Genomic DNA, 12,339 nt, shown 5'->3' with positions numbered 1-12,339 from the left:
TGAAGTCGAGGCTTCAATGATCGCATTGGAAATAGAAGGAACATGAACATCAAAGCTATCATTTGCTCTTTCCTCTAACAATTAATGTGTCGTCTTTAGTTTTATTGTATACTTGTCTTCAGTGCTTTTCACAATTTGGGCTTGAAGTTCAAATTTAAAAAAAAATGTAAGACCATTGGCGACCCGAGGAGATGAATAGTTGCATGGAGTTTCTAATTTAGGGCATATTCATCTTCAGGTCATATCGAAAATCTTAGTTAAGAGGGTTCATGTAAAGAACAGGTTCTAAATCACGATCGATTCCCTTTTCAAAACCTGCTGTAGCAGCTCGGGCTCTTCCTGCATGCCACAAATGGCCCACAAAAAAGAAGAATCCTAGAACAAAATGAGAAGTCGATAACCAACTTCTAGGAGAGACATAATTAACTGCATTGATCTCGGTAGCTACGCCACCCACGGAATTTAAAGAGCCTAAAGGAGCATGGGTCATATATTCTGCAAGTTCTTAAGTTATGAAGTTGTTAAATTTGATAAATATTTTAGTCGGGTTCCAACAATATTTCGGAAACTAAACACTCGATATTTTTGACATATGAACACTTCATGTTTTTTAACAACCCATAAACATGTCCACACGGTTATCTATTTTTTGCAAAGGAATATGGAACTTACTAATTTTGCTTGTAATTTAAGTTTGTAACTTCCTAGAGTATTTATTGTATTTTTGACACGTTTATTTTTGTATGTAAAAACTATATTATATTGCTAGTAGGTGGCGATGACATTTGACTGCTCGTCAATTTAAAAACAATCAAGCTTCATAGGCATTCTCTACTATAGTGACAGAAGAAATCTGAATATAATGCTGGCAAAAAAAAAGGGGATACCACAGCATAAAATTCGTTTTCTTTCAAAAATTTACCATCCTGATCGAATTAGAAACCGGAATACAGCGAGCCATTAAATTGATCGGCGCTGCCAGTCTACTACTCTCGGTCTAAACCAGATGGGTGACTGATCATCCAAGTCCAACACCACCATGTCGAAATCCATGCCGAGGTACCCAAACAACTCGTTCACGGTGAAGCAGACGGAGTTGGGCCGAAGAAGTTCCGATCCACGGTCAACTTCCGCCAGGAACGGGCAATTGGAGCCCAGGAACAGCGCGCGGTCGCCCAGGCTGGTGACGCGGCTCCATCCATGACGTCGATCCCCGTCCGACTCCGAAACAGAAGCGTCCACATCCAGCTCGTACAGGTGCACTCCGTGTCCGTGCTCATCATACCTTTCTATCTCCCCGCCGAGGTTGATGTTGAGCTTGTACCTCCAATCGTGCGTGTAGACGAGAAGAAGACGACGGCCGTCGGCCGACTCCGCCAGGTTCTGCGGGCACTTTTAGTTGCCATGGCTGGCCTGCGGGGGCCGCAGCAGCTTCACTGGCTCGTGGCACGTCGTGCCGGCGCCCAGGTCCCAAGCGTAGATATAGCCGTTTGTGCCAACGGCGACGACCTTGCCCTTATGGACAATTGCGTCGCTGTAACTGTCAGACGACGACCATGCCTCGCGTGGGTTCTTCAGTGCCGTCCAGCAGCTATGCTCGCCACCTGATCTAGCGATTGCCAAAAGCCCGGAACTGAAAATTCCAATGACTAGGTAGCCGTTGTCTGCAGACGGCGTCTCGCACACGACGATCCTCCGCAAGACGTGATCGTACCCGTTAGTTCCACGTCGCCGGAGCTCGCAGACACGGCCGGTCAGTTCCACGCCAGGGATGGTGGTGATGGCCGGCAGGTGGGCCCGGTGGCCGCTGTAAGGGTTCACGAGCTCGGCGTTGCAGGATTCGTCGACGGTGGCAAGCCAGTCGTCCTTGGCGCCGACCCAATACCGGTCGCGCATGGCCCTGATGCAGGCGGGAACGTGGTGGTTTCTCTCCATGGGCTGTGCAGCTCCAGTAGCCCGAAGGTGGTGTTGCGCTCCTCGTCGCCGTCGTCCACAGGGTGGGCTTCGGCCTGTGGGTCGTCCTCGAGCGACATGAGCAGGCACGGCGTTCCGAAGGGCAGGGTCGGGTTCGTCGTGACGGCCTTGGCCCAAGAAGGGCACACGCTGGTGAATTGGGCCGTGCTGAAGATGGCGAGGTGGCCCACCACTTCGTCTACCATCTCCGTGGGGAGGTCAGCCCACGGCAGGGAGCCAGGGATTCCTTGGACTTTGTATTTGGATCAACCTGCGCGTTCCGGATCGAATTGTGACTGATTGGTCGATGCGCATCCAGCTGAGCCCCGGAAAATATTTCTGTACGGAAATATGGTTGGGGCAACCGAATTTGATGTTCATGTCGAGGGGTGGTGCCGCATATAGCAACATGTAGGGTCAGTTCATCCGGAAGACTTTTTTACAAACCATCCTGACCTCGTGGGTTTTGGCTCTCGTACAGTACGTTCTTTATATTGCAAATGTCGACTGTGAGAAATACAGAGTTCCTGCCTCTTTTGTACTCCAGCATCTAGACGGAAGGCATGCACTGGCGGCGTCGAGATCGAAGAGCAGGGCCAGGCCACTTGCCGTTGCCACTTGCCACCTTGTCATAGAGAGGTGACAGCTAGGATAAAGTTGAAAAATCGATGGATGGTTGTTGGGATCGAATGTCTTGTGCTCATGTCCCCCTCATCTCAAAGAATCTAGACTACTCAGCTGATAATCTTACGATCAGTACGAGCCGAAATAAAAGTCTTGCGCTCAATGCTTTGAACTTCGGCTCCTGGGCCCGACCCTTTTTTCCTTGATTTGTTTGTGGATCGATCGGAGCGATATGCTCGGAGAACAAGCAGCACAGCCACGTTCTCAGCTTACCTCATACACATGGCCCCTGCACTGCACTACTCCACTGGTGCAAATGCTGCTGATCTACATTGGCTGGAACTCTGTTTCACACACAGCTGCTCATTTCATCTGACATGGCGCATGCAACTGATGGACATTGACTGTGTTTTCTCGAGGTCTCACGCCATATGCAGAACTAGCAACCGTGACATTAAACATGCCACAATCGATCTACAAGATGTGTTTTTGAGTGTGACTTGGCGAATTACTCCTCATTGGCGCGCAAACTAGAATACAAAGTGATTAATTTTGTAACACCTTGGCCTGAACTGTTGTCAGCGTTTCTGCACAAGGACGAGGGAAAGGTGCAGACGTCCAAGCCATAACGCCTGCCAGTAGTACCGTGCATGGAAAAAATGGGTCCAGCTCCAACACCGATGCCGCTTTCTCCGAGGATCCCATGCTTGCTGCAGTGCACGCCGGTTGGTCTGGTCAAACATCATGATACAACCGATGTCTCAGGGTCGTCCTGCTGCTGCTGCTGCATGCCACCAGATACGATTCACTAGCTCGATAAAGATTACGTACGTGCTCTGTACTTCGTAGTGATGGTATATATACGTGGTCCTGCCTTGTGTACGTAAGCAGGCACCGTGCGTCAGGCGATCCGTCTCTAAAGATGTGGACACCGTTTTCTGTCTCTAGCTTATTTGATTCACTGTCACAGGCTCACAGCTGTTGAAAGCCACATGCTATGCCCAAATTTCCTAAAAGATGTGACCTGCTATCCATTTCTTCGCTGCATACAATGTGCCTTCCCCGCAGTGCGAGAGAAAATTGGCTGTCAACCAAACATGCATGTTGATGGCTTGTTTTTGGGAGCACATGCCAGTTAGATGTGTCTTGCTCCAGTGATTGGCACTCGTGGCCTGGCTGCAAATATATTCTCCACCAAATGCAGAGTGCCCATTTCTGCAAACTTGCAAAAAGGTCAGCTTTACAAGTGGCCTTCCTGTCAAAACTGCCAGGCCTGAAAGCAGAACACATGCTGCATGTGCTTCAGCGGTTAAAACCCAGTGGAACACGACACATACGTAGCGTTAGCGTGTGTGCAGCGACGTGCTGATGTAACAAGAACAGGCTGCTCCTTTGGCTGCAGACTCAAAAGGATTTTCATAAGAATTTTGGAGGTTTGAAATCTTCAGAAAAAATTTCTACATTGGTTATTTTGATTTGTAGGATTGAATCCTATTGAATCTTATAGAGATTTTTCCTAAGGACTTTTCGTACTACATATCATAGGAAATTTTCCATCCACTCAACCTCTTGGTAGAAATCCTTTGTTTTTCTTCTGGTTAATCAAACAAATTTGGTGACAACAAGATCTTATAGGGATCAAATGGACATGACATTGCAATCATTCATTTATCCTATTCTTGTATATTTCCAATCCTTGAATCAAATAGACCCTTAGAGCATCCCCAAGAGATCCCTATCAGGCCTCAATAGGTAAATTTAGAAAATCTGGCCCAAAAACATCCTCGAGCAAAACCTCCGTCTCATTCCCCATCTCGAGCCGTGCCCTAAATCGAGCTCGGGGTTCCCCATCCTCAGCATCAAGCTCGGAATACCCCATCCATCAACCGCCAGCGGGAAATCTCCCACCCGTCGAATCCTCCACTCCGCCCAGGCATGCTCCGTCTCTCTCTGGAACTGCCATCTTCTCCTTATCTGCTACCCTCTCGTCAGCGGCTGCCGCACTTGGAGTGGGAGAGCCTGAGATGATGGAGTCGCCTGAATCTGAGGAAGTGGGAGGGGGCTCGGTAGGGGAGGGTATGAGAGGAGGCGCTGGGATGGGGTAGGTGCGGCCGGGATGGAGATGGGAATGAGAGGAGGCATGGAGGATGGGGTAGGGGCGGCGGCGCTGGGGCGGCGGACGCTGGCGCACGGGCAAGGGCATGGGTCAGAGCCGGTGCTGGCAGCGGTGGGGCACAGGTGGAGTAGAGCAGAAGAGGGTGCTCCTGGGCTGGTGTTTGAGACGAAGATGGAGAAGACTGTACTGATATTTGTAATTGATGCATATGATTTGTAAGTTGAATCAATTTTTTTTATAAAAGTAGCATATCATATTTGTAAATTGAAGGAATTATGAATTGAAGCAACTTTTTTTTTGTAAAAGTAGCATATGATATTTTGTAGATTGAAGCAATTTCAAATATACAATTTATTTGAAATGTCGTAGTTTACAAAATCGGCTGAAAGATACGAATATAATATAAACAACTGGAATACATGGGATGAGATTTAGGGAATCGTTGGATCGAAGAGTGATTTGAGGTAGAATCTTTTACAGGAAATCTCCGTACAGAGGTTTTTGATGTGATTTTGTGAATGGTCTTGGAGATGCTTTTTTTATAGGATTAGCGGGCTAATCCTGTTGCCCTGTTGGGGAGCGTTTAACGTGGGGTTAGTTATACGCACGCACGCACGTCGCGGTTTGTCAGGCTATCCACCGTGTGCCGTACGTGAGTTCTGCGCCTCTGCGCCCGAGTTACGAGGCCCCGGGTCAAACACACAACTGACCATCGGAGTGACCACACACCACAGTACCAGCTCCTTCCTTCGGTTCGGCGCTGGCGGGAAGGGACACGAGAAAATGGTGAATTTGGGCGGGAATTTTGGTAGCAAAGCGGAAAAGGTCCCGTGTTTAGTAGGAGTATACAACTGTACCGGTCGCCGCACATCTCGTTTTCTCCGGTGACCGTGCAAAGCTGTCCGTAAAGGCACATGTATATTGTTGTTTATACGCTGATGGATAGAAAGTTCATCAGGCGGTCGTTATGTTAGCATTGAATGCACCTGCTCGTCATGTGATCTCTGCTTACCGAGGATCCTAAAAATACCGGGAGCTGGCAAAAGAGATTCAATCAGCCCTACCTTGTTTAATTTCGGTACGCCAGGCAAGGAAATCCTTCAGCTCAACATGCCTGGTCTACTGCAATATTGCACATGCGAAGAGCCTTGCTTTTACTACTTAGCTTCACGTGAGATGTTCATGTTTTTGTTTTCTTTTTTCTCCGAGATAATCGGTGATACATTTCTCTGAAAGAATATACTACATGGACGATGGACGATGGATCTCGATTCAGCAATTGTTAACTGCTATGCGGCTATACCTGATCCAATCTTGGATCCACTTTCTGGCGTGAGAATGTGAGATTCATTCAATAGCACCTGCGGTCGGACAGTTACGCTGGTGGAGATCGGTACTGTGAGCATTGCCCGTGACCTAGTGAACAGGGAACATCTCATTAAGCAAGTCGGTTATCTTTCTTCTTTTCCAGGAGGATAACATCCTGCCACTGCATTATGACAAGTTAATCGAGTCTGCTACGGCTTGCGATCGAGCCTGGATTGTTGTCTGTCTCCGAGTTGATACTCTGCTCATGTGTGGACATATGGCCCCATGTTGCTTTCAGTTACCGGGCCATTTGAAAGATTGCTGGTGACACTAGTCTTACGATTCGTCACCACAGATGATGAGATCACCGCATCATTCATACTGCTCCACCAATTCTTCTTGGGTCACTGGTTACGTTCTTAAAGCGGATTACTCCATGGACAAATGTGGCCCGGTAAACAGCCCCCAAAATGAATCATCATAAAAAGCGGAGAACTAGTGGTACGGATCGAGTAGACTATCTGAATTGATAAGCACTTGATTGATTCCACAATGAGTTGCGAGTTGCAACAAGGACAGAAATACACGGAGCAGAGCTGGGCGTGCTTTAGTAACGATAAATCAAGACCCACTAGTGCCCTTTGTTTTGCTTGCACTGGGGTCCCCCGAATCACACACACACAATGACACAATCAACTAGTACTAGCACACGACTTAATCGCCAGACCAATTAAGGCGTCCGTGCTGCAATGCAACAATCTTCCGCGGCCTAGAGCTGGCCGGAGGAGTGCGCGAGGTATGCGAGCGCCCCGACGAGCGGCGCGTTGATGTATGTGGCCGGCTCGGAGTGCTCGTAGTCGTTGCGCTGGTCGGGGAACTGGTCGTTCTGGTTGGGGCCCCCGACGACCGCGCCGACGTGCACGTTGGGGTTGGCCACGCCGGAGTAGAGCCCCGTGAACCCCTGCGAGCACCCGATCTTGCCCGGGTGCGCCGCCACGGACGGCAGCGAGGAGGCCCTGTGGTGGAGCTTCCGCGGGTACTTGGCCCCGTACCCCACCATGTACGACATCCCCATCGGGTTGCTCCCAAGCAAGTAGTTCACCTTCAAATTAACGCAATGTTGTAGTGCTGTTTATGTATGATCTTGAAAAACTAATGTTGTGATGCTGGAAAACTAAGCTGACCTGGCGCCTGGCGATGGCGCGGAGGCGCTGCGGGGTGACGACGGCGCCGCCGCAGGAGACGGTCTTCTTGGCGGAGACGAGGTACTTGGCGTAGGTGAGCAGGAGGAAGGAGCTGGAGGTGACGTACTGCATGTTGCTGTCGCTGAGCTTGAACAGGAGGCCACCTTTGGTGTACTGCGTCTGGTCGGTGGGGGTTCCGGGAACCATGGAGCAGATGAAGCTGTCGGCGTGGCCCTTGTACTCCTGCAGCGCACCCACCTTCTGCACCAGGAACGCCTGCACGTACGAGCATGCACGAAACACATCCAAAAAGAAACCAAAAGTGTCACCATCTCGAATTCTAGATCGATCTCCACCTCGGATCTCCAGTTTAAACAGAACAGTAGTACCTTGGAGAGGAGGATCCTTGCTCCGGCATGCTTGTTGTCCCAGCCGAACGTGTTGTCCTGCTCGTCGGCGCCCAGGAGCTGGCCGTTCACCTTGATGTAGCTCAGGTAAGTGGGGCTCTTGGTCGCCCGGTGTAGCCATGCGGCGCCCCATAGCAGCTCATCCTTTTTTTAACACACGTGACAGGAAAATAACATAAGCGAAAAGCAACCGCATCGAGCAGAGAGCTCCTATACAGGACTAGAAACAGTATCCTTTTCATAGGTCTCTGCAACCAATGGGAGGCAAAAGCATGAGTTTTTCAATGAGTTTTTCTGAGACCTGGTATCCGGAGTAGGAGCAGTAGTAGGGGCAGACGTATGCCGAGAGCTTGGTGCTGTATGTGCCCCTGTGCTTGTCAGCGAACTCAAACACCTACACAAAAACAGAGCGTCAGTGTCATCAACCAAAAAATGCAGGACGAGTAACTGTTTTCTAGGAAATGCGTGTTACCCTCTTGGCCCTGGCGACGAGGCGACTGGAGTAGGCTGGGTCGGACTTGCGGAAGACGAGCGAGGCTGCGGCGAGCGCGGCGGCGGTCTCGGCGGCGACGTCGGAGCCGGGGGTGCTCGGGTCGACCTTGTACACGGTCCTCGGCGTGTCCATGTCCTCTGGCCGCTCCCAGCACGCGTGGTCCTTGCTCGCGTCCCCAACCTAGCAAGCAACAGTTCACTGAGGTGAGCTATACAGTCAAACCGAAAGTCCCCACCCACGTTGCTTGTAACTTTGGTCCACGCGACGAGGCATGAGAGCCTCTAGTACAGTGCTTTTCTTCGCCAAGGAAGAAGCCGGAACAACTTTTGTGTTATGTTTGTACTTTGTGGGTGAAGAACAACCTAGCCAGCAGTACCCGAAATGACGAGGACCATGGGCTCTTTGTTTGTTTGAGCCGGAAATGAAAACCCAGTGACCAGTGCAAGACGAGTCCGTGAGTGTGTGCTGGTTGGTACCTGGACGTAGACGGTGTCGGGATGGGCGGTGGCCTTGAGGAGGTAGTCGGAGCCCCAGCGGACGGCATCCCTGGCGTGCTGCAGCTCCCCCTTCATCATCCCGCCGAACTCCAGCACGCTCCACGCCAGCATCGTCGCGCTGAACGCCAGCGGGAACCCGAACTTGACATTGTCCCCGGCGTCGTAGTACCCTCCCGTCAAATCAACCTGCAGATACATGGAAGAAGAGCGACCGAAAGAACGATCAGCAAGTGAACTGGCAAAAGAACAAAACAGAGGTCACAATGTAGAGGCGGTTTCTCTTGCCTTGATGGAAGAGCCGTCGGAGAGGCCCGAGTCCTTTCGCCAGGACACTCGCTGGGACGGCGGCAGCTTCCCGGACCTCTGGCCCTCGAAGAAGAGGATGGACTTGGTCAGAGCGTCCCGGTAGTCGTGAGCGGCGGGGCCGTGGTGCGGCGCGGCAGCGGCATTGTGGGCCGTGAGCAGGAGGAAGAAGAGACAGGCGAAGAGAGCCATGAGCGAACAAGCGTGAGAGCACCAGGGGAGAAGAAAAGGTGGGCCTTTCTGTGTGTGCGACTACTGGCTACCGGCTACCGGCCACACTGGCTGCTCTGCAATCTGCTCCTATGGCTGCCTCGCTGTGCCCTTCTCTGCCATTATAGTTGGCACTTGAGCGCTGCTTTTAAAGACAGGCCTTGTTCTTCATAATAATATTTTTATTCGCATCTCTGTTTTTTTTCTTCTTCTTGGAGAATGAGATGGAAAAAGTTATTATAGTGCTCCAGTTTTTCCTGCTAGAAGTGAGCTCGTTCACATGGCAATGGCAGGGGCCGCCAGGCGCTGAGGCTTTAATTAAGCTCTTAAACAAAACAATTAGTGCTACTCCATTAGTTTGGCTGGCTTCGCAAGACAGTAGTTCGTCCCTTTGGTGTAAAAACTGGCGTTTTAGATCATTGTAGACTTGTAGCGCATGAATACATAATATAAGATGGCTTGTTGCAATGCATGACACTCCTAAAACAGCAACTAGTTTCAGGCTTTCCCTCTAGGAGTCCAAAGTTCAGCTTTATGCATCCTGGTAGTGGAGGAAGCAATTGCCATAAGTGTCCAAGCCTTGTTTGCAAGGCTAAAATGTGTGTTGAAGTGGAAGTGGCTAACCCGCCGCAGCAATCACTCTCAGCGGAAACCAATCAAATCTCTCCCCGAAGTGGAGGATTGGGTGTTGGCCCGCATCACCGCCGATTATCAAGCCACTAAATACTGTATACTGCTCTAGAGAAGAAAAAAAAGGCCAGTAATATACACCTCCGGCTCCATCCAGTCCACAAATACTTTGCCCTCTGTTGGGCCTAACGAGGCATTCTTCACGGCGGCCCAGTACTGTATGGTAGATTTATCGTTAGGTTCGGATCTGATCCGCGAGTGGGCGACCATCGTCAATGGCTCTAAATGCTCTTGCAAGCAGTGAAAAAAATGGGACCGAACATCCGAAATTCGCATGCAACAAGAGAAAATCTCTGCGATGAATCAGGCAGCGGGAGGTCTACTGGTAACCAGAAGAAAGAAAAGTTAGGCGCCACGAGGATCCGTCAACGAAAACGGCACACCTATCCTGGCCGCCCGCGGCGTTCGAGCGAACGGGGTTCGTGAACGTGGCCCGCATCAGAGTTCAGAGCACCCTGCACCGCGCACCGCCCTTGCAATGCACGGGGCATGTCGGAGCGACACGCGCACGTCTGTGTCCGTCTGGAATCTTGCCCTGCCACTGCTATCTTCAGGGAGTGTTTGTTTCATGGTCAAATCTTGCCTCAAGTGTGACACGTAGATTAGGCCGGCTACTGTTTGTTTAGCATCCACAAGTGTGGCATGCATCATTTTCTTAAGAGTTCCGTCCCATATGCCATACATTCATTTTTTTTAATCAAAGTTTGCTTAACTGTAGCAAGCAAATTCTCCATCACATTTTTTGCCTAGCCACAACTTAATAAAAAGGTATGGCAAATTAAAATGGGGAAATATCAGGCGAAAACTCTTCCTGATGAAAACCAGAAAACTTTGCTTATCAGCCACACGATCATAAACGGACGCACAGGATGAGAAGTGGGAGGGCACCCAGCCACTTAAACAGGTTTTACAGAAAACCCCCTGCATGTTATCCTTCTTGTACACATTGGCCACAGGTAGAATGCTTAGAGCCTGACGCTTCATCTTCACCTGTTGGTTGGTGCGACGCCGGTCGGCCGATGGCACTTGGCACAACCGCCTGAGAGAGCACCTCGCCCTGCGCTAGATATGATCGAGTCTTGCCCTTTGGATGATGCGACGCTGCTGCCACATGCCCACGCTTCTGCTGTGTCCCCATGGGTGACGACCCGGCGCTCCAACTCGGCGATGCCGGTGCTTATTGTTTGAGTATGGATACAAAACCATGTGGTATAGCACAAAATCCACCTCCTAGTAGCCCTCTACAGGTCTGATATGGTTGTGATTTGTTAATTTGTTTTGTGCTATTCGATTGCAGATGGAGCACGAGCTTTTGGCTAGATTTGACTTTGCAAAACTTTGATTTTAGTGATGGACAAAAGATGATGGAAATCAATCCCCCTTCCATGATTATGGATAGCTTCAGTGCAAAGAAGCGGACCATTTTGTGTGAGTACTTTTATCATCTACAATTAGTTCTTTTCTAATTCTGAAAATATTCAGAAAAGATTACATCACTCCTTGCTGCTGTACAACTCAGTATATATCATACAAGCCTAGACGAATCAGTTTTCTCTTTCGACGAGTTCACAGAGGTTTACAAATCAGTTTTCTCCATGGGGATATCCGTTCTTGTTCCAGACCCCTTTTGTTTCCTTCATCGGTATTCGGTCCAAAGCCACGTTCCAGGCATGAACCTTTCAACAATTCAATGCTCATAGCTCTAAAGAAAAATGCGCAGCTCCTTCTTGAGTCTTGACGCCACATGTAAGGGCGGATCAGCATCAACGGCAGCGGCAAGAGGGCTTGCCGTCGTGGAAGAGCGGACTGGCATCAGCCGCAACGGCCGTAAGGGGGTGTTGTCACACAAGACAACGGACGACCCAAGTCGAGATATAAGTGGGAACTCAGGGAACAGGACGGAGTCGCACATCGCGGTGGGCACAACCGTCGCTGGTGGACGGTGGTGGCAGCGGCGTGGGCGGACGGCGGACGGAATAGGGTTTTTTTTCGTTTTTCCTTTTGAGATGAGGAGGAGGTAGGAGAAGAAGAGGGGTATATGCTGGGGGGTTTTCTGTAAAACCTGTTTAAGTGGCTGGATGCCATCCCACTTCTGATCACATGCGTCCGTTTATAATCGTGCGGCTGATAAGCAAAGTTTTCAGGTTTTCACCCAGGGAGAGTTTTCACCTGATACTTCCCCAATTAAAATTATCAACCAAACATGCTCTCGATCTTCTGTTTGGGGGCGCACACGCCTGCTAGATATTTTTTAGAAAGGGATATGTTAGACTGTTTACGTGCGCTTGGCGCTCTAGACCGTGAAGTCACGGTGAGTTTTGTCTCGTTAGGGCTCTCGATCTTCTGTTTGGGGGCGCACATGCCTGTTATATATTTTTTTAGAAAGGGATATGTTATACTGTTTACGTGCGCTTGGCGCTCTAGACCGTGAAGTCACGGTGAGTTTTGTCTCGTTAGGGCTCTCGATCTTCTGTTTGGGGGCGCACATGCCTGTTATATATATTTTTAGAAAGGGATATGTTATACTGTTTACGTGCGCTTGGCGCTCTAGACC

General features: G+C 49.9%; 1 protein-coding gene across 1 annotated transcript; it reads right to left on the bottom strand.

Moving 5' to 3' along the window:
- Nucleotides 1-6,503: 6,503 nt before the first annotated feature.
- On the bottom strand, nt 6,504-9,230 carry LOC100832231 (endoglucanase 3). The gene is made up of 7 exons (XM_014899794.2): nt 8,868-9,230; nt 8,562-8,768; nt 8,065-8,265; nt 7,894-7,986; nt 7,575-7,736; nt 7,186-7,461; nt 6,504-7,103 (listed from the first exon to the last, which is right to left on the bottom strand). The coding sequence occupies exons 1-7, from the start codon at nt 9,075-9,077 to the stop codon at nt 6,771-6,773; spliced, it is 1,482 nt and encodes a 493-aa protein (XP_014755280.1). The 5' UTR covers nt 9,078-9,230; the 3' UTR covers nt 6,504-6,770.
- Between the last annotated feature and the right edge of the window lie 3,109 nt (nt 9,231-12,339).

The sequence above is a fragment of the Brachypodium distachyon genome, chromosome 2 (genome assembly GCF_000005505.3).
Source record: "Brachypodium distachyon strain Bd21 chromosome 2, Brachypodium_distachyon_v3.0, whole genome shotgun sequence".
NCBI lineage: Eukaryota > Viridiplantae > Streptophyta > Magnoliopsida > Poales > Poaceae > Brachypodium > Brachypodium distachyon.
This window is presented reverse-complemented; position numbering and strand designations above follow the sequence as displayed.

Bases quoted from the DNA above. Each gene is read 5' to 3' on its own strand.
- LOC100832231 (XM_014899794.2), bottom strand. From the start codon at position 9,077: ATGGCTCTCTTCGCCTGTCTCTTCTTCCTCCTGCTCACGGCCCACAAT. The intron at 7,987-8,064 runs GTAACACGCATT...GTTTTTGTGTAG, and splicing joins TCGTCGCCAGGGCCAAGAGG to GTGTTTGAGTTCGCTGACAA. The intron at 7,462-7,574 runs GTACTACTGTTC...TCGTACGTGCAG, and splicing joins CAAGGATCCTCCTCTCCAAG to GCGTTCCTGGTGCAGAAGGT.